This window comes from Babylonia areolata, chromosome 9 (genome assembly GCF_041734735.1).
Source record: "Babylonia areolata isolate BAREFJ2019XMU chromosome 9, ASM4173473v1, whole genome shotgun sequence".
Classification (NCBI taxonomy): Eukaryota; Metazoa; Mollusca; class Gastropoda; order Neogastropoda; family Buccinidae; genus Babylonia; species Babylonia areolata.
Window position 1 is genome coordinate 15,049,485 of NC_134884.1, and position 21,518 is coordinate 15,071,002.

Sequence of the window (21,518 nt, forward strand, 5' to 3'; positions counted from 1 at the left end):
AGCGGAGAAGGGCACTTTGCCATTCTTTTGTATGCAGCACTGATAGCCTCCCACCCCCCTTCAACTCCCCACCCTTCCTCTCCCTACGCCGCCGCCCCCTCACCCCCTCCCACCACCCCCGAACAAAAGAAAAGTGTTAATATTTTGTGTGTGTGTGTGTGTCAGTAACAGGCCAAGATAATGATTTGTAAAACAAAAAGTATTGTGTGTGTATGTGTGTCTCACACATACAAACAGGCACAGACACATGCACACACACAGAGATTCAGCCACAGACAGACAGAAAGAAAGAAAGACGAATAGACAGACAGACACACAGACAGACACACAGACACACACACACACTGACACACATACACACACACACACGAACAAACCTACATCATTCCCTTACCACCACAATCATAATCACACGTATCGCCCAGTCTCTTTGACATCTCAATCAAAATCTCACCTTTACCCCCCCCTCAACCCCCTCCTCCTCCTCCGCCACTCCCAGCCTTCCTCTGCCCTCAACCCTCTCCCTCAACTTGTCATAACCGTGGAATGATAAAATGGAAAGGATTTTGTTTGAACGTGTATCTTATCTGTTCACTTTTGCGTCCCCCGTGTATTGCGGTTATCAGTTCACAGACGACAAAACACAATCATCAATAGAATCCGATATCTGGAAGAAGTACTGTTAGAACACAGTTGGAAAAAAAGGAAAGAAAAAAAAAGAGATAAATATAATTTTTTTCCACTTTGAAGACTTTGATATGAGAGAGAGAGAGACAGACAGAGAGACAGAGAGAGAGAGAGAGAGAGAGAGAGAGAGAGAGAGAGAGAGAGAGCGACAGAGAGAGTGATAGATACAGAAACAGGGACAGAGAAAGATAGTGACAAAGACAGAAAGACAGTGACAAAGACAGGAAGACAGTGTCAAACAAAGACAGAGATACTCACAGACTGTCAAATTGCTTTCCCCGAAAACAAACAACACCCCCCAAAAAAAAACCAAACAAACAAACAAAAAAACAAAAAAACCCACAACAAAACCACAACAAAACACAAACGAAAATGTTCTCTACAACACAAGAAATCCTGATCACCTTCCCTCTCTCTCCCTCTCTATCGCTCTCTCTTTCTCTGTCTCTCTCTCTGCCTCCCATCCCTAACAGTTTAAATCCCTCTGCCTCTCTTTCTCTGTCATATCCTCCAGGAACGCACAGCAACAAACAAAACCGGGTGGACTTTTCCCAGGGTCTTCTGCAGTCCCTCAGTGGCCCAACACGCGGCTCTCCAGCAGCTTCAGCTGCTTCATGATGGCCTGAGGCAGGTCGTCGTTGACCTGCTCGTCGAAGTACTTGTAGATGGCGTTCACCTCGTTCTCCCAGAACTCGGTAGGCGTGCTCATCAGGGTCTCCATGTCCAGCTGGGTCTCATCCAGGCCCTGGGGGGATAAAAGCGACGACGACGATGATTATGATGATGATGATGATTATGATGACGATGATGGTATGGATACTTATATAGCTCCTGTCCTCGGTCAGAGACCAAGCTCTAATCGCTTAAAAAAAACACACCCAAAACACAAGTCATTTGCACAACAGGTTTGCCTACCTGGGTACAGTTGTCTGACAGCTGTCACTGGGCGCTCAACAATCGTTCCCTGTGTCATCCAATCTTTTTCAGTCACGCACGCGCGCGCGCGCGCGCGCACACACACACACACACACACACACACATACACACAGAACAAAAACGGATGAACAGAACAAGAAGAAAACTCGCATTAACAGATTTACACGAGCTGTGAAGTTAGCGACCACTCACCAGACGATTCAGACACGCACCGAATAGCCAAGACAGTTAGTACACACACTCAAACCGAAATTCTGTCTGGGCGCCCTTTTCTGAAGGGTTTCGGTTTCAGTTTCTCAAGGAGGAGTCACTGCGTTCCGACAATATTTCATTCCTTATACGCCACACCAGATCTTGCCAGGCAGATGCCTGACCAGCAGCACAACCCCGCATAGACTCGCCTTAGTCATTTCCTGAGTGCATGCATATATATTAGTGTACCTGACACGTATTGGAGTAGATTTCTTCTACAGAATTTTGCCAGAGGACAACACCAATGTTGTCATGGGTTCTTTTTCATCGCGCAGAATGCCTGCTGCACGTGGGATCTCGCTTCATCGTCTCATCTCAACGACCAGACGCTCAGTTTGAATTTACATTTAAACTTGCGATAAAGGGTGAGACCGAGATTCGAACCCAGACCCTCACGGGAACTATACTGGCAAATAAGCGTTTTAACCATTCTGCCGCCTTCCTCCTGGAACCCCCACCCCTACCCCACCCCACCCCCACCCCCATACAAAAAGCCCTTCGGCGGGTCAGACCAGGCAAACCTCGCATCAACAGAATAACGAAACTACCGCCCCGACTTTCTGGGCGAGAATTTCATTTCTGCGGAGAAAACCTTGCCCTGGTTACATCCCACTCTCTCGGCCAAGAAGGCTTTAGAAAAATCAGCGGTGTTGGGATGGGCCCCAAAGGGCAACTAGCCCCCCAAGGCTGCAGCACTAAAAGCCAGTTCAAACTTGCCTCCCAGTTCGAGAATCTTAGTCCTTCACAAAAAGACTAAGCTGTAAATGAATCCCCATTGCAGCGGAGAAAAGGATTATACAGCCACTCACTTTGCTGTTGCCCAAACTGTAAGGAGGAGGAATTTGGTTTAATGTCCCGTCATACATATCGGTGACTGAAGACATTTTTGTTAAGAGTATTGTTGTATACATTTGAGTATTATCGTTTAGAAGAGGAGGGGGGATGGGGATAAATGGTCAGTTGCGGGAAACCGGGCATGAGGGAGGGGGGTGGGTGAAATTTGAAACAAATATCTAAATACAGTTACAGAAAATTACTTAATGGACTTCGTAAAAGAGAAGTCGTTGATCTTACAAGCAAAACAACTGATAATGAATGCAAAAAACTCATTAAAACATCAACGTTCTCAGTCACTTGTGATGACATACTTTCGTGCTGGTAAGGCTTCATCAAATCAACAGTCAAAATCATAATGCTTAATTGTCACGTTACTGAAGCACATAGGCTTGACTTTAGACCACAGATGTAAGCTCAAGTCAACATACACATGAACATGCAGAGACTCACACTCAGGTCCAGAGAGCCCGGCTTGGGCACGAGGCCCACAGGGGTCCGCTGGGCCACACTCTCGTCCTTGACCCTGCGCATGACCCAGTCCAGCACACGGCAGTTGTCCCCGAAGCCTGGCCACATGAACTTGCCGTTCTTGTCCTTGCGGAACCAGTTGACGTGAAAGATCTTGGGCAGCTGGTTCTTGGTGCTGTCCTGGAAGGACAGCCAGTGCTGCAGGTAGTCCCCGAAGTTGTAGCCGAAGAAGGGCCTCATGGCGAAGGGGTCATGCATGATCAGCTTAGCTGTTGGGAACACCACATCAGTGTGAAGGTGTGTGTGTGTGTGTGTGTGTGTGTGTGTGTGTGTGTGTGTGTGTGTGTGGAGGGGGTTGGGGTTGTGGTTGTGAAAGGAAATCATATATCAGGCAAATAACACTTCAGAATGGACAGTTAGTGCCCATCACAGTGTTTACGATATCACTTCCTAAACGCATGAGAGAATCAATACAAACGGCACAGCAATGATCAGACACTGTGGAAAAAAAAACCAACGATAACAAACCGTGCCGAGGCCTGCCGGAGAAAGTAAAAGGGGAATGCACTGGGAAGGCAGAAAAAGCAGAGAACGGTGAAAACAAGAAAAAAAAAAGGCAGAAACAAAGCAAAGCGAGTAACAGACAAAGAGGAAATTACCCAGTACAGAATTTATAGAAAGCAGGGAGGCTGTTGATACTGAAAGACCCCCGTCATCCCACAGGGGGTGACAAACTGTCAAACAGCTTTCAAAAACAACCACCAACCAACCAGCAAAACTTCCCCTCAGCCTTAGACACCAATATCTCATAGACAGTCAACTTCCTCCGCACACCCAATGAGTAACAGGCGAAGCGGTTTCCGGTAGTTGATGGGCAGAGCATTTCCGCTTTGACTTCGAAAGGAGGAAGGTGGCAGAATGGTTAAGACGCTCAGCTGCCAATACAGACAGTCCGTGAGGGCGTGGGTTCGAATCCCGCTCTCACCCTTTCTCCCAAGTTTGACTGGAAAATCAAAGTGAGCGTCTGGGGTCTTTCAGATGTCCCCCGTGCAGCACGCACTTGGCGCACTGAAAAAGAACCCATGGCAACGAGAGTGTTGTCCTCTGGCAAAATTATGTCAAACGAAATCCACTCTGATATGTACACAAACATATATATGCATGCACTCAAGGCCTGACAAGCGCGTTGGGTTACGTTGCTGTCAGGCATCTGCCTAGCAGATGTGGTATAGCGAATATGGGTTTGTCCGAACGCAGTAACACCTCCTTGAGAAACTGAATCTGAAACTTGGAAAGTAAACGACAGACAGTGAACGACGGTCTCCGCACGTGGTAATGTTCATTATGCACGGAGGGCCCAACTGTGCTGTTGTTGGCTGTCTTGCACAGAAAGCGAAGACCAGAGAGGACTTTCCTTTCATGTGATACGTAGCCTAGAAATGAGTGTGTGGAGGAGGGGGGCAGAGGAGGTGCAGGGTAATGTGTGTGTGTGTGTGTGTGTGTGTGTGTGTGTGTGTGTGTGTGTGTGTTGGGGCTCATGTACGTTTATGTGTATTTGACTGTGCTTTCATATCTGTGAAACTGCATGTTTGGCTCATATCTGTTATGCATGTGTGGGTGTATGTGTCTTCATGTTTTACATTTATTTGCTTATTTATCATCATTGTTGTCTATTTATTTACTTATTTATTATTATTATTATTACTACCTTTTTCATATTGTAATTATTATTTATTTATTTATTTATCTATTTATGTATTTATTTACTTATTTATTATTTATCAACCTTTTTTTTCTCAAGGCCTGACTAAGCGCGTTGGGCTACGCCGCTGGTTAGGCATCTGCTTGGCAGATGTGGTGTAGCGTATATGGATTTGTCCGAACGCAGTGACGCCTCCTTGAGCTACTGAAACTGAAACCGAAACTTTCATGTTATACCCGAGAAAGGAAAAAAAACCAACCCCAACCCTATGAGTGGAGGGACGCAATGATTCAAAAGATCAACCGTGTCGACCACGGGTTCAATCCACCAGACAAAGCGACAGTTTATTCACGGCATTTCACAGATTCCTGCATTAGATATGGAAAGCTGTATTTAATACAATATCAGCATTCATAATCAGTGTATCTCCAGTGTCCGTGCCCCAGCCAACATATACCTTTGTGCTCAGCAGCAGCCGTGGACTCGGACCTCATGGAGGCTCCCGTGAAGACGCCGTGCTCCCAGTTGAAGGTCTCGTAGATCAGAGGCACCCCTATGGGACGGCGCCCCCCGAAGATGATGGCGTCGATGGGCACCCCCTCGGGGTCCTCCCAGGCTGGGTCCATGATGGGGCACTGGCAGGCTGGGGCGCAGAACCTGGAGGCCGAAAAACGATTCAGTTCAACCTAGTTCAGTTCACTTCACTCCAATTCAATTCAACAGACTTAACTAAAAGCAATTGTCGGCTTCAGGCAATTCAAACAATTTTTTTTCTTTTGGTTCATCAGTTCAACTCCTCGTCAACAAAAAAAACCCAAAGCGAAATGAAAACAAAGGACTGAGTGACGGACACACCCTTGCCTGAACACCACGCACACGTCAATTATCATGTGGGAGGAAAACATTCAGGTGAGAAAAAAAGTACTTTTTAAAAAAAAAAGATACAAGTGAAATATAAATGAATGAAAAGCCCGAACACCTACGCGTTCTTCAGTCATCATAGATTCACAAGGAAAATATTCAGAAACAAAACAACCCCCCCACCCACCCCCCCCCCCCCCAAAAAAAAGGAAGAAGAAGAAGAAGAAGAAAAAAAAAGCTAATAAAAACTTTTTTCGTGTTATGTTTGATGATGTGTGCGGATTCAGTTTCTAGGAGGTGTTAGAGCAAGCGGATTGATTCACATACGCTACACATCTACGTTAAAAACAACAACAACAGTAACAAAAAACCACAGATGCCTGACCAACGCACACTGACCAGGCCCAAATTGCTGGTCAGGCATTAACTCTCTCCATACGAACGGCGAAAGAGACGACGTTAACAGCGTTTCACCCCAATTACCATCATCAAACTATTGCAAGCGGAAGGCTCTTATACTGAAGAGGTGAATGTTGACAAAGAATACCACAATTCTGACGCCGGAAGCTAAAGGTTGAGTCATTCAGACACCCACTGGACACCCGAGGGGTCTGTGTAGAGGAGAAGAGAGGACTGGCCGTACTGAGTGAGTTAATGTGAGAGTTGTATGCACAAATCATCTATGAGGAAAAGAAGGCACCCAGAGTAAGAATATTGTGTTGAATGTCCTGTCGTTTTTTTTGTTTTTTTTTACCGCTGTCCATCGGGGCAGTAACGTATTCATAAATGTCCCACTGTGTCTTGGACTCTGCATAGGAAGGCGGGGCCCAGATCTCTCCTTCTGCCATTGTTTTCTGTTAGCCTTTCCAAGTCGAAGTCAGATACCCATTCACACCTGGGTGGAGTGACAAAAAAAAAAAAAAAAAAAAAAATCGAAGTAAAGTGCCTTTCACAAGGACCACAACACCATGCCGAAACGGGGGCCTCCAGCATCGATCAGCAGCGAACACTGTCTCGGCATGGTGTTGTGTCCTTGTGAAAGGCACTTTTTACTCCTAGTTTCCTCCCTCCATCCAGGAGATGATAAGCACATCACCGGTCGGAGAAGGGTTAACTGGGAGTAAAGAGAGGATTGGGCCCCGCCTTCCTATGCTGGACCCTGGACACAGTGGATGTTAGTTTCAACCTTTTTTGGGCCTCTCTTTTTGTGTCTCCCATAGGGGAGGTCTCCCCTTCCTCCCTCTCCCCCACTCCCTCTCTCGCTCTCTTCATGCACAGACTCACAGATACACCCCCTCCCGCCCCCCCCCCCCCCCCAAATACCATCCGTACCACCACTATCATAACCACCACCACCACCACTACCACAAATCACCTTTTATCGAACAGTAACAAGCACATTGACACACACACACACACACACACACACACACACACACAGACGCATACAGACAAGCAGAAACACATACACAGAAAAATGCTCACCCGCTGACATGTTCGCCCGTACACACATACACACACACACTCTCTCTGTCTTTCTCTTGCAAACACACACTCTCTCTCTCTCTTTCTGTCTTTCTCTTGCACACACACACACACACACACACACACACACACACACACACACACACACACACACACTCTCTCTCTCTCTCTTTCTGTCTTTCTCTAACACACACACACACACACACACACTCCCCCACAAACACACTCTCCCCCACAAACACACACTCCCCCACAAACACACTCTCCCCCACAAACACACACTCCCCCACAAACAAATTCCCGGATCCCCACACAAACACATGTCCCTCACACGACCACATCTTAACAATCCTCCTCCCTCCCTCCCTCCCCCCACACCCCGCCAACTGCCCCCATGCCCCTCCAAAAAAAATTCACCTGGAGTTGGGGTGAGCGGCAGGCCTGTCCCTGGACTCTGGGCTCCAGTCATCATCGCCCAGCCAGGACTTGATCTTGATGCCCGGGGCCAGCTCCTCCTCAAGGCCCTCCCAGAACACCCCGCCATCACTGCTCTCGGCCACGTTGGTAAAGATGGTGTTCTTCTCGATGGTCTCCATGGCGTAGGGGTTCGTCCTGTGCGACGTGCCTGTTGAGGTGGGGGTGGGGGAGGGGGCAAGGGGGGCGAAACGGGTGGTGTTACTTTTTACAACGTGTAGTGTTACTTTTTACAACGTGTAGTGTTACTTTTTACAAGGATGAGTTGCGTTGTTGTTGTTGTTGTTGTGTCGTGGTTGGGGGTATGTGGTAGTTAGTTGTATTGTGATTGTTTTACCGCGCCATACAGACGACCATGCTCTCCGTTTTCGGGGATGTGAATGGGTATAATGTTGTGTCCATAACCCACTGACACGGTTTACAGAATCTCTCACGTGTGTATTTGATCTTCTGCATGCTTATACACACGAAGAGGGTTCAGGCACTAACAGGTCTGCACGTACGCTGACCTGTGAGATCGGAGAAAAAAAAAATCTCCTTCTTAACCCACCAGGTGTACCGAAACCGGGAATCGAACAGAGGAAGCTCGGGCGAGAATCCAGCCCTCTGTCCCTTCGGCCAGTGCAGACATCAAAATATTGTTTAACTCTCTCCACACGAACGGCGAAAGAGACGACGTTAACAGCGTTTCATTCCAATTACCATCATCAAAATATTGCAAGCGGAACGCTCTTATACTGAAGAGGTGAATGCTGACAAAGAATACCACAGTTCAGACGACGGAAGCTAAAGGTTGGGTCGTTCAGACACCCACTGGACATCCGAGGGGTCTGTGTAGAGGAGAAGAGAGGACTGGCCGTACTGAGTGAGTTAAACTAAACGTAAGAACCACAAGCATCTTTCTTCTTCTTCTTCTTCTTCTGAGCTATGTAAAGACTCACTGGGGCGCCGCATAGAAGAAGTGTTCACCAGATTCCTCCAGGTCTGTCAGTTGTGTGAGAAAGTCTAGGTCTCTGCACATGGTTTTCCCTGTCCATTTTGTCAGTCCTTTGTTTGTTCTTTTTCCTGTCTCTTCCTCCGCCCCCCCCCCCCCCCCACTCTCCCCTCTCTCTCTATGTACGTGTACACACCACATACCTGGAGCGACGCCGAAGAATCCGTTCTCAGGGTTGATGGCCCGGAGACGTCCTTGCTGGTCGAACCTCATCCAGGCGATGTCGTCGCCCACACAGGTGACCTTGAGGTGGGGCAGGGTGGGCTTCATCATGGCCATGTTGGTCTTGCCGCAGGCACTGGGGAACGCAGCCACCACGTAGCGTTTCTCTCCCGTCTTGGTGTTCTCTATGCCCAGGATCTGCGGGCATGGCAGGGAGGGGCGTTGTCATGGTGATGGTCATCATCGTCATCGTCATCATCATCATCATCATCATCATCACCTTCACCACCGCAACCATCATCATCATTACATTATTTGTATTTGGTTTTTCCTATCTAAGTGGATTTTTCTACAGAATTTTGCCATGAACAACCATTTTTTTTTGCCGTGGATCCTTTTACGTGTGTGCTAAGTGCATGCTGCACACGGGACCTCAGTTTATCGTCTCATCCGAATGACTAGCGTCCAGACCACCACTCAAGGTCTAGTGGAGGGGGAGAAAATATCGGCGGCTGACCCGTGATTCGAACCAGCGCGCTCAGATTCTCTCGCTTCCAAAGCGGACGCGTTACCTCTAGGCCATCACTCCACTCAGGTCAGTGTTATTTGACGATGATGATGATGATGATGTGGACACTGACACAGCGCCTATCCTCGGTCAAAGACCAAGCTCTAAACACTTTAGAAACACGGGGTGATTTGCACAACAGGCTGCCAACATGGATAGAGCCGACTGACGGCTGGCCTGCTGGGTGCTCATCATTCGTTTCCTGTGTCATTCGATCGGATTTCATACAAGCACACATACACAATCAGACAGACATATGAATTTTACCTGTATGATCGTTTTTTTTCGTTTACCCCGCCATGTAGGCAGCAATTCTCAGTTTTCGGGTCTGTGCATGCTGGGTATGTTCTTGTTTCCATAACCCACCGAACGCTGACATGGATTACAGGATCTTTAACGTGCGTATTTGATCTTTTGCGTGCAGATAAACATGATGGGGGTTCAGGCACTAGCAGGTCTGCACATTATGTGGACTTAGGAGATCAGAAAAATGTACACCCTTTACCCACCAGGCGCCGTTACCGAGAATCGAACCCGGGCCCCTCAGATTGAAAGTCCAACACTTTAACCACTCGGCTATTGCACCCGTCATGCTGCTGCTGATGATGATCATCAACATCGTCATCATAATAACCATCATTATCACCACCACCACCACCACCATCGTCATCATCATCGTGGTCGGCTTTACAGCACCACTCTTCTGTCTCGGCGTGGAATTCAAAACCCATGGAAGAAGAGTCATTGTCACGATCATTGTCATCATTGTGGCCATGTGCAGCATCTGCCCTGTTTTGATGCACTCTGTGCACAGGGTCTGTGGGGGGGGGGGGGAAGATTCATTGTCTTGAAGGTGATGATGATCCATTCACCACACACACACACACACACACACACACACACACAGAGATACACGCACTCACACAGGCACACACACACACACACGCACTCACCCCACAAACTACCTGTCCTCACCTCACCCACCTCCCATCCCAGCTAATCTCTCCCATCCCCCCTAGCCCCACAAAACGAACAAAGGACGACAAAGAAGCAAAAATATTATCTCCCCAACGTCTCCTCCCCTTCCCTCTTCCCCCCCACGCACACACAGGACCCCCCCCCCCCCCCCCTCCAGACCCCCCTTCCCTACACACATACACAAAACGAACAAAAACAAGCAAACAGAAAGCATACACGCACACACACACCAAACAAAAACAAGCAAACAGAAAGCACACACACACGCACACACACACACACACACACACACACACACACACACACGCCCACCATCATCCACTCCAACCCCTCTCCCCCCCCCCCCCCCCCCCCCCCCCCCCCCCCCAAACACACACCACCCAAACACCTCACCAGCATGTGCTCAGCCAGCCAGCCCTCGCGGTAGCCCAGAATGGAACCCAGGCGCAGCGCCAAGCACTTCTTGCCCAGCAGGGCGTTGCCCCCATAACTGCTGCCGAAGGAGCAGATCTCGTTCTTCTCAGGCAGATGGGCTACGATCAGCATCTTGGGGTCACACGGCCAGTTGTTGTTCAGCTTGCCTGTCAGGGTGGATTCGCAGTTGTAGTGGCAGTAGTTGTTGTGGTAGTAGTTGTAATGGTAGCTGTGGTAGTGGTAGTAGTAGTAGTGGTAGTGGTGGTGGTTGTGGTGTTGGTGTTGGTAGTAGTTGCAGTGACAGTAGCAGCAGCAATAGCAGTAATAGTAGTTGTAGTTGCAACATTACCACCACCACCACCACCACCACCAGCAATAGCAGCAGTAGTAGTAGCAGCAGTGATAGTGGAAATAGCAGCAGCAGCAGCAGCAGTAGTAGTAGTAGCAGCAGCAGTGATAGTGGAAGTAGCAGCAGCAGCAGCAGCAATAGTAGTAGTAGTAGCAGCAGCAATAGCAGCAGTAGTAGTAGCAGCAGTGATAGTGGAAATAGCAGCAGCAGCAGCAGCACTAGTAGTAGTAGTAGTAGCAGGAGCAATAGCAGCAGCAGTAGTAGTAGCAGTGATAGTAGAAGTAGCAGCAGCAGCAGCAGCAGCAATAGTAGTAGTAGTAGTAGCAGCAGCAGTGATAGTGGAAGTAGTAGCAGCAGCAGCAGTAGTAGTAGTAGTAGAAGTAGTAGCAGCAGTGATAGTGGAAGCAGCAGCAATAGTAGTAGTAGTAGCAGCAGTGATAGTAGAAGTAGCAGCAGCAGCAGCAGCAGCAGCAATAGTAGTAGTAGTAGCAGCAGCAGCAGCAGTAGTAGAAGCAGGACCAGTAGCAGTAGCGGTTATGATAGTATTAACGCTGACTGACGCTCACACGTACCATGGTGTTCACAATAAAAGTTATACATACATTCAAGTACGACACACAATACACAGACAAGCATGTGCCCCGTCGTAGTAGTAATAGTTGTTGTAGTAGTAAGAGGAGGAGGAGCAGCAGCAGAAGTTATAGTAGCAGAAGCAGCAACACCAGTAATAGTAGAAGTAGCAGCAGCAGCAACAACAGTAGTAGTAGTAGTAGTAAAGTTTCAGCCACATCATCGATCTACAACTAGCAGCAGCAACAGTAGTAGTAGTAGTAGTAGTAAAGTTTCAGCCACATCATCGATCTACAACTAGCAGCAGCAACAGTAGTAGTAGTAGTAGTAGTAAAGTTTCAGCCACATCATCGATCTACAACTAGCAGCAGCAACAGTAGTAGTAGTAGTAGTAGTAGTAGTAGTAAAGTTTCAGCCACATCATCGATCTACAACTAGCAGCAGCAGCAGTAGTAGTAGTAGTAGTAGTAAAGTTTCAGCCACATCATCGATCTACAACTAGCAGCAGCAACAGTAGTAGTAGTAGTAGTAAAGTTTCAGCCACATCATCGATCTACAACTAGCAGCAGCAACAGTAGTAGTAGTAGTAGTAAAGTTTCAGCCACATCATCGATCTACAACTAACAGCAGCAGCAGCAGCAGCCGCATGATTCAAGCAGACCTGGCTCAAGTTTAAGACACCTTACATCACAGCGTCTAGTCAGCTTGCCCCTGTGTTGTCCCAGTCAGTGATAAACAGTCAAGGTTATTTGGGGTCTCTCAGACAGCAAAAAAGGTTCACATCCACCTCCACTCACCTCCCCTTGACACGCACCCCCCCCCTCCCTCCCTCCCTCCATATACACACATGCACAACCCTCTCTTATCCTCTCCCCACTTCCCACCAAACTCTCATCAGTTTCAGTTTCAGGTACAGTTTCGCAAGGGGGCGTCACTGCGTTCGGACAAAGCCATATACGCTACACCACGCACGTCTGCTAAGCAGATGGCTGACTAGCAGCATAACTCAACGCGCTTAGTCAGGCCTGGAGTGCATACCAAAACATATTTGTGTGCCTATCAGAGGGGATTTTTACGATATAATATTTCCTAGAGGACAGCCGAAACAGCTCAGTTGGGACAGCGTTAGCTCACTCAGTACGGCCAGTCCTCTCTTCTCCTCTACACAGACCCCTCGGATGTCCAGTGGGTGTCTGAATGACCCAACCTTTAGCTTCCGTCGTCAGAATTGTGGTTTTCTTTGTCAACATTTACATCTTCAGTATGAGAGCCTTCCGATTGCAATATTTTGATGATGGTAATTGGGGTGAAACGCTGTTAACGTCGTCTCTTTCGCCGTTCGTATGGAGAGCGTTAGACTGAAGATCTAAAGGTCCCTGGTTCAGTCCCGGGTTTCGGCAGGGAAAATCCGGTGGTTGGCACTATTTTGGGGCCGGCCTGGCTAAGGGGATACTTTGATGTGACTCAAACATTTCTCTTACTTAGAAAAAGGTTGAACCCTCGCAGTTCTGTGCAAGCTTCCCCTGGCGCTATCTGGCCCCGTTCCTTTTCTCAAGGCCTGATAAGCGCGTTGTTGGGTTACGCTGCTGGTCAGGCATCTGCTTGGGAGATGTGGTGTAGCGTATATGGATTTGTCCGAACGCAGTGAGGCCTCCTTGAGCTACTGAAACTGAAACTGAAACTAGAGGACAACACTGATGTTGCCATGGGTGCTGCAGACGGGACCTAGGTTTATCGTCTCATCCCAATGACTAGACGCTCAGTTCGATTTTCCAGTCCGACTTCGGAGAAAGGTTAAGATAGACCAGAATTCGAACCCAGAGCCTCCTAGACTGTATTAGCAGTCAGGTGTCTAACCATTCTACCACGTGGCGCTGTAGTGTAGCGACGCGCTCTCCCTGGGGAGAGCAGCCCGAATTGAACAGAGAAATGTGTTGTGATGAAAAGAAAATTCAAATATAAATACAAATTAGCATAGAGGCGTCTTAAGCAATCCACACCACCTTCCTCTCACCCAGATAGGCGTCTTAACCATTCTGCCCCCTGCCCCACCTCTCACACCTCAAACCTCTCACCTGTCAAGGGCAGAGGCCTGCCTACGGAGTGGAGGCACTTGACGAAGGGCCCGTCATCGCCCAGGGCCTGCAGGACGCTGTCCCCGATGCGGGTCATGATCCTCATGCTGGTCACCACGTAGGCAGAGTCCGTCAGCTGGATACCGATCTTGGAGAACGGGGAACCGACGGGGCCCATGGTGAACGGGATCACGAACATCGTGCGGCCTGTGTGGGGGTGGGGAGGTGGGGGGTGAGGGGGGGGGCATGTGGGGGAAGGGGAGGTGGGGTGGGATGGGATGGGGCGTGGGGGAAGGGGAGGTGGGGTGGGATGGGGCGTGGGGGAAGGGGAGGGGTGGGGGGTGGGATGGGGCGTGGGGGAAGGGGAGGGGTGGGGGTGGGATGGGGCGTGGGGGAAGGGGAGGTGGGGGTGGGATGGGGCGTGGGGGAAGGGGAGGAGGAAAATGGAGAGTAGAATAAACGAAATGAAATAACACAGAGTGACATGTGACGAAGAAAAAAAAAAGAAGAGAGAATAGAATAGAATAGAATAAAATCAGACGGGCGAGTGGTTAAAGCGTTTAACTTTCAATCTGAGGGTCCCGGGTTCGAATCTCGGTAACGGCGCCTGGTGGGCAAGCCGCCTGAAGAATATACTGTGCGAAACAGCTGTCGCTTAATGTGCATGTAAATCGCATGTCTGGGGGGGAACAAAATGGATAATACGAGGTGATTTGTAAACTCACATCCCCTACTGATACCCCCCCCCCACTCCCCCACCCCTACCCACGCCCACCCCAAGCGCAAAGTAGTTTGTTTGTTTGTTTTTTTAAGCCGTTCCGTGCCGAATAGGCGTCAGCTGACGTCCCACACAAAGTGCTTTCCCGGTACCTACATGTGGTTCACTGACGTCCTGCATTTATTCCGTAATTTCTCACCATCGCAGTTAGGTTCAGTGAAGGTAAACAGACTCTGAAGGTTTAAACTGATGCATCTGGATTACAAAAAGAAAACCCAAAACAAACAAAAAACAACAACAACAACAAAACAAAAAAAAACACAAAAACCCACCGATTTTGATGGGTATACGTCAGGTAGAAGATCTGTTTCTTATTTGATAATTGGACCACGTGGAGTGTGTGTGAAAAGGGGGTTTGCCTCATATACAAAAAAAACAACAACAAAGTGATCGGAAACTTTAAACCTGGAAAGATAGTGGTCCCAGTCAGCGGATTTACACAAAACTATGCAGGCTGTGCAAATGACTGTGGATAGGTATAACGATAGAGATGGATGTCTTATGTGTGAAGATGCGTTTGAACGCGAAGATAAAGACAACATCAGTGACGAAACTGACACAAACATTCGACACTCATTAGGGTCCATCTGTCCAATCAGACGACAGCACTGAGAAGGCGTTCTTCTTCTTCGTGGGCTGTAACTCCCACGTTCACTCGTATGCACACGAGTGGGCTTTTACGTGTATGACCGTTTTTACCCCGCCATGTAGGCAGCCATACTCCGTTTTCGGGGGTGTGCATGCTGGGTATGTTCTTGTTTCCATAGCCCACCGAACGCTGACATGGATTACGGGATCTTTAACGTGCGTATTTGATCTTCTGCTTGCATATATACACACGAAGGGGGTTCAGGCACTAGCAGGTTTGCACATATGTTGACCTGGGAGATCGGAAGAATCTCCACCCTTCACCCACCAGGCGCCGTCACCGTGATTCGAACTCGGGACCCTAAGACTGACAGTCCAACGCTTTAACCACTTGGCTATTGCGCCCGTCCTGAGAAGGCGTTAATGACAGACAGTGAGGGCGCAGTAGGGGTGTCTGACAACAGGCATGTTATTTTGTACTTTGTTTTCGTTTTGGATGCCATTTCTGTGGCGGTGGAAACAGACTTTTTATTGCACAAAAAGTATTGTCTTCACTCTAAAATGCATAGTTAGTTATTTAAAATCAATATAATAGGGTTTAGAAAAAAAAAGGCCTAGATTCAGAATCCGCATTCATTTTCATTTACAAATCACGTTTTTTTCCTTTCTGCATCTCGTATACTTTTTGAGCTGGAGTATTTAACAATATATTAACCCCGAACCCTCAAATCATTCTCTGGCACTGAACGGTTTTTAAGGTTAAAAGCTAAATCAAGACTGTTTTCTGATTCTTCTCTCACTTCTGCATGGAAAACTAAGACATCTGGGTTAGGATTTATTACTCACTCTATTATAGAATATAATAAATTATCCAATGAGCCCTTCTGGCTTGAGATGCGGTTTTCAGTTTTTGACTCACTTGTGTAAACAAAGTGAGTCTATGTTTTAACCCGGTGTTCGGTTGTCTCTCTCTCTCTCTCTCTCTCTCTCTCTCTCTCTCTGTGTGTGTTTGTGTGTGTGTGTGTGTGTGTGTGTCCGTGGTAAACTTTAACACTGACGTCTTCTCTGCAAATACTTTGTCAGTTGACACCAAATTAGGCATAAAAATAGGAAAAATTCAGTTCTTTCCAGTCATCTTGTTTAAAACAATATTGCACCTCTGGGATGGGCACAAAAAAAAAAAAAATGAAGCCTAATCATATGCAAACTGCATTTACTGTTATATTTATATTTTTTGTATTCTCTAAACTTGGCACTTTGATCTGATATTCTGACCCAACAACAAGAGCAGTCATTATTATCATTTTCTGTTCAAACAGGAACTTCTTTTGCTAAGCATGGACATTTTATTTATTTTGCAAACGTTTTGGTGCAGATAGTAAAAAAAGGAAATTACTCTGTAATGCTAGGGGAGTTAATTTGCTTTAAACTGATCTTTCTCATCTTAAACATTACATTTTGAAATTATACTCAGTACATAAAAAGCTTGGAATTATTTTTTTAAGTGTATCACAAGTGAGTCTTGAAGGCCTTGCCTCTCTTGTTAATCTTGGGATTCGCTACCAAGAATTCCTTTCAGTCCCCTGAAGATTATTATTCATTATTAACTGGCTCCCTTACACCGCGTCTGGTTAGTTTGCAATTATAGATTTAAGAAATTGTTAAGACTATTACTTTATGTGAAATTCTGATACAATCTTCAGTGTTCTACTAACAGTGGCGTTTAAGAGACATATTGTTAACAAAAGAAATGTCCTTGTCGAGCTGTGAGGAATTTCTCTTTGCTTAAGAGAGAGAGCGAGAGAGAGAGAGAGAACGTGAGTGTTTCCGGTGTGTAGTCAGGTACAACTGAGTAACAAACCCGTTGATTACTGCATGGCTGTTGCTAGCCGTCATTTGCAAACCTTTCCTATATATATCTATATCAATTTATCAGAACAACAGTAGTCATGGCATGCCTTTAAAACGTAATGAAATTGCAGCAAGGTTTTGCCGTATGACAGCTTCTTCATACAAGGGCCCTTCCAGTTTTCACTTCTCTGCTAGTGTGAGATAATATATATATTGGGGGAAGTCCAAAGTTATTAAAACCAGGAACCCATTCTACCGGCAAATTTTGTGCACAGAGAAAATACACACAACACACACACACATATATATATATATATACAATATGGCTACACACCCCTCATGCAGTTGGGGAACCTCATGTTGAGCTCCTGATCCATGTCCTCGGGAGACATCCAGTTGCCCAGCTGGCAGCGGGCGCTGTGCTTGGGGGTGGGCACGGTGTCCCTCTGCAGGGTGGTCGAGATGTACGTCAGGCGTTCCACTCGGGCCACGTCCGCAGGGTCTGTCTTGGCCAGCCAGCTGGAGAGACAATCATTTGATGGAAATACCACACGCACTGGTTCCCACACCCAACACAATGGTGTGTAATAGTTGATGGAAATATCGCACGCACTGGTTCCCACACCCAACACAATGGTGTGTAAATAGTTGAAGGAAATATCGCACACACTGGTTCCCACACCCAACACAGTGGTGTGTAAATACATAGTTGATGGAAATATCACACACACTGGTTCCCAGACCTAACACAATGGTGTGTAAATACATAGCTGATGGGAATATCACACACACTGGTTCCCGACCCAACACAATGGTATGTAAATACAGTTGATGGAAATATCACACACACTGGTTCCCGGCCCAACACAATGGTATGTAAATACAGTTGATGGAAATATCACACACACTGGTTCCCACACCTAACGCAATGGTGGGTAATACATATCTGATGGAAATATCACACACACACTGGTTCGCACACCCAGGACAATGGTGTGTAAATACATATCTGATTGAAATATCACACACACTGGTTCCCACACCTAACACAATGGTGGGTAAATACATAGTTGATGGAAATAACACACACACACACTGGTTACAAATGAATACCTTCTACTGAAATATGTAGTGGGCTAGGAGAAGCAAAAATAAATCTTAGATTTCACACACACACACACACACTGGTTACAAATGAAAACCTACAACTGAAATATGTAGTGGGCTAGGAGAAACAAAAGTAGATCTTATATTTGACGCACTGGTTACAAATGAAAACCTACAACTGAAATATATATAGTGGGTTAGGAGAAGCAAAAATAAATCTCAGATTTCACACACACACACACACACACACACACACAGAGACACACACTGGTTACAAATGAAAGCCTACTACTTAGATATGTAGTGCAAAAATCAATCTTGGATTTGAGAAGGGTGTAGGGGGAAAGGCGAAGCAGAATTCGTGTATGTTCTCGTTCACTCACTCTACAGATATCGATGGATTGGGTTGGTGTCTGTTCTCGCTTCTAACCCATAGTGGTATGTTCGCCTGTAACTATGGATGTCTGTTAAATTTCGTTCTTCTATTATGATAGTATATGCATTTCGTTCACTCATCCTTTTATTTTTTTCTGACACAGTTTCACGAGGCATTGTGTTTCTGTACAGTCGCCCGAAGTTTATCTTTCGACAAACTAAAGGTGTCGTAGCCCTTTACAGCCTACGTAGGCGGGGCCCAAACCTCTCCTTCCGCTGTTCCAACCTTCCCCGACCGAAGTCAGGTACTCATAGACAACACGCCGAAACGGGGCTTCGAACTCCTATTACTGGTGAACGCTGGCTCACAAGTCCAACACCTGACCGATTCTGCATCGGTCACTCTGGTTTCTAACTGATAAAACGCTAACAACGGGACTTTTCTCCATTCACTGACACTCGAAATAGGGCCTGCTAATGGAGTTTTCTTTCTGTCAGCATCAATGTAAACTAACAGTTTCAGTTTCAGTAGCTCAAGGAGGCGTCACTGCGTTCGGACAAATCCATATACGCTACACCACATCTGCCAAGCAGATGCCTGACCAGCAGCGTAACCCAACGCGATTAGTCAGGCCTTGAGAACTACTTACAAACAACAGAAACACGTTCCGTGTAACCTTTGCTCGCTCCACTTGCAAGACTTTGGTACGCGGGCTGCTATCAAGCTGTTGTCACGGCGTTTTATGTACATAACACAGGCAAAGCATGTTGCTGTTTGTTCAGTGGAAGTTTTTTTTTCTTCTTCTTCTTCTCCTTATCTAAAGAACGTTCCTGTGTTTGTTGTTTCGTGCCCTCGCCCCCCCCCCCTCCCAGCCCCATCCCCCCTCTCTTTCCTCGTTTTTTAAACCTGTATGCAACTTCTCGGAAAGCGATAATGAGCAGTAGGCTGACAGTTATGTCACCTTTTTGGAGCGACAGTCAGAACTGTTTTTTGTTTAAGAAGACTGGGCAAAAACACAGAGAAACACTGAATTCTGATAACTAAGGAGGAGGAGAAGAAGGAGACTAAAAAAACAAAACAAAAACAACAACAATAATGGAAGCAGCTGCAGTAACAGCAATAACAACAACAACAGCAGTAGCACCAATAATAACAAAAACAGTTTTGTCTTGCACTTCAACCTTCTTTTCATAATCAAATAATGTGTGTATTTTCGCCATTGCGTTTGTGTATTGCTTGTTACAGATGAACGAGCACGATATAAGCTCAGGCTTGTTGTTGCTCAAGTTTTCTGAACTGAACGCTGTATTTCACCTTGTTTCTTGATATTTAAAAAAAAAAGTTTAAACCAATAACAAAAACAGCGACAGCAACCACAGCAGCAACAACAACAGCAACAACAACCACAACAAGAATAAGAAACAGGAAAAACTTAAAAAAAACAAAAAAAAAAAAAAAAAACGAAAAAAAAAGAAAAAGAAAAGAAAAGATGAAAGCAGAAACAGAAGACGAAGCAGCAAAGAAGAAACAAAACCACGAAAGGAAGTCATATTATTTCAGACATTTTTTGACGGGATCTGTATATATATGTGTGTGTGTGTGTGTGTGTGTGTGTGTGTGTGTGTGAAAGCGGGAGTGAGTGAGTGATTAAGAGAGGAATGAGAAAGTGTGTGTGTGTGTGTGTGTGTGTGTGTGTATGTGTTTGTGTGTGGTGATACCTGTCTATGAATACCGCTTCATGGCTATTTAGTTCTACCCGCAAAATGGTATGTTGAATGCAGGTTGTCATGGATGAGAAAGGATATACCTCAACATCTGTTGCGCAGTAGAGTCTGCTTTCAGCTATTCTCTCTCTCTCTCTCTCTGTCTTTGTGTACGTGTGTGTGTGTGTGTGTGTGTGCGCGTACGTATGCGCGTGCGTGTGCGTGCGTGCGTATGCGTGTGTGTGTGTGCGTGCGTGCGTCCGTCCGTCCAGATACACACACACACTGACCAGTTCTCAAACTTGGACACCCGTTTCAGGATTCCGTCCCTCTGCAGCACATACAGCAGCAGCTCATTCTCTCTCTCCGACCCGTCACAGATGTGGATCGTCTCGGGCTTACACAGCCTGGCGTGCTCCTCCACGTAGTGCCGGACCTGGGCGAGGATTAGGGTCAGGATAAAGATAGCGACGATGATGATCATGTTTGACTTTGCTGGCGATATTCATGATATGGTTATGATTGTATTGTATTGTATTACTTTTGTTGTTGTTGTTGTTGTCATAACAGATTTCTCTGTGTGTGAAAATCCTGCTTCTCTCCTCCAGGGAGAGCGCGTCGCTACTACACTGAGAGCGTCACCTTTGTGTGTGTGTGTGTGTGTGTGTGTGTGTGTGTGTGTGTGTTTCCTGCCTGCAGTTTTTTATGTGTTTTTTTTCCCCATCGAAGTGGATCTTTCTACAAAATTTTGCCAGGAACAACCCTTTTGTTGCCGTGGATTCTTTTACGTGCGCTAAATGCATGCTGCACATGGGGTCTCAGTTTATCGTCTCATCCGAATAACTAGCGTCCAGACCACCACTAAAGGTCTAGTGGAGGGGGAGAAAATATCGGCGGCTGAGCCGTGATTCGAACCAGCGCGCTCAGATTCTCTCGCTTCCTAGGCGGACGCGTTACCTCTAGGCCACCACTCCACTGATGGTATTTGATGATGATAATGATGAGATGGCGATGATAGTGATGATGAGATGGTGAAGATGGTGTTTGACGATGATGATTATGAGATGGTGATGTTGATTACGTTTGACGATGATAAAGAGATGGTGACGATGGTGTGCGATGATGATAATAATGATAATGAGTTGGTGATGATGGTGTTTGATTATGACAATAATTATGAGATGGTGATGATCGTGTTTGATGATAATGGTGAAATGGTGATGAAGATGATAATCATAAGATGCTGATTTGATGTTTGATGATGATAATGATGCAGTGGCAATTATGGTGTTTGATGATGATA

General features: G+C 46.6%; 1 protein-coding gene across 4 annotated transcripts in view; it reads right to left on the reverse strand.

Annotated features, from left to right (window-relative positions):
• Positions 1 to 764: 764 nt before the first annotated feature.
• Positions 765 to 21,518, reverse strand: part of LOC143286085 (phosphoenolpyruvate carboxykinase, cytosolic [GTP]-like) — a 37,501-nt gene continuing 16,747 nt past the window's right edge. For all 4 annotated transcript variants that reach the window (XM_076593661.1, XM_076593662.1, XM_076593663.1 and 1 more), the window contains 9 exons: positions 20,506 to 20,651; positions 17,364 to 17,548; positions 13,813 to 14,019; positions 10,798 to 10,985; positions 8,840 to 9,056; positions 7,646 to 7,853; positions 5,340 to 5,539; positions 3,163 to 3,449; positions 765 to 1,432 (listed from right to left, as the gene is read on the reverse strand). In XM_076593661.1, the coding sequence (XP_076449776.1) occupies positions 1,259 to 1,432; positions 3,163 to 3,449; positions 5,340 to 5,539; positions 7,646 to 7,853; positions 8,840 to 9,056; positions 10,798 to 10,985; positions 13,813 to 14,019; positions 17,364 to 17,548; positions 20,506 to 20,651 (1,812 nt within the window). In that variant the 3' untranslated portion in view covers positions 765 to 1,258. The remainder of the gene's footprint in view (positions 1,433 to 3,162; positions 3,450 to 5,339; positions 5,540 to 7,645; positions 7,854 to 8,839; positions 9,057 to 10,797; positions 10,986 to 13,812; positions 14,020 to 17,363; positions 17,549 to 20,505; positions 20,652 to 21,518) is intronic.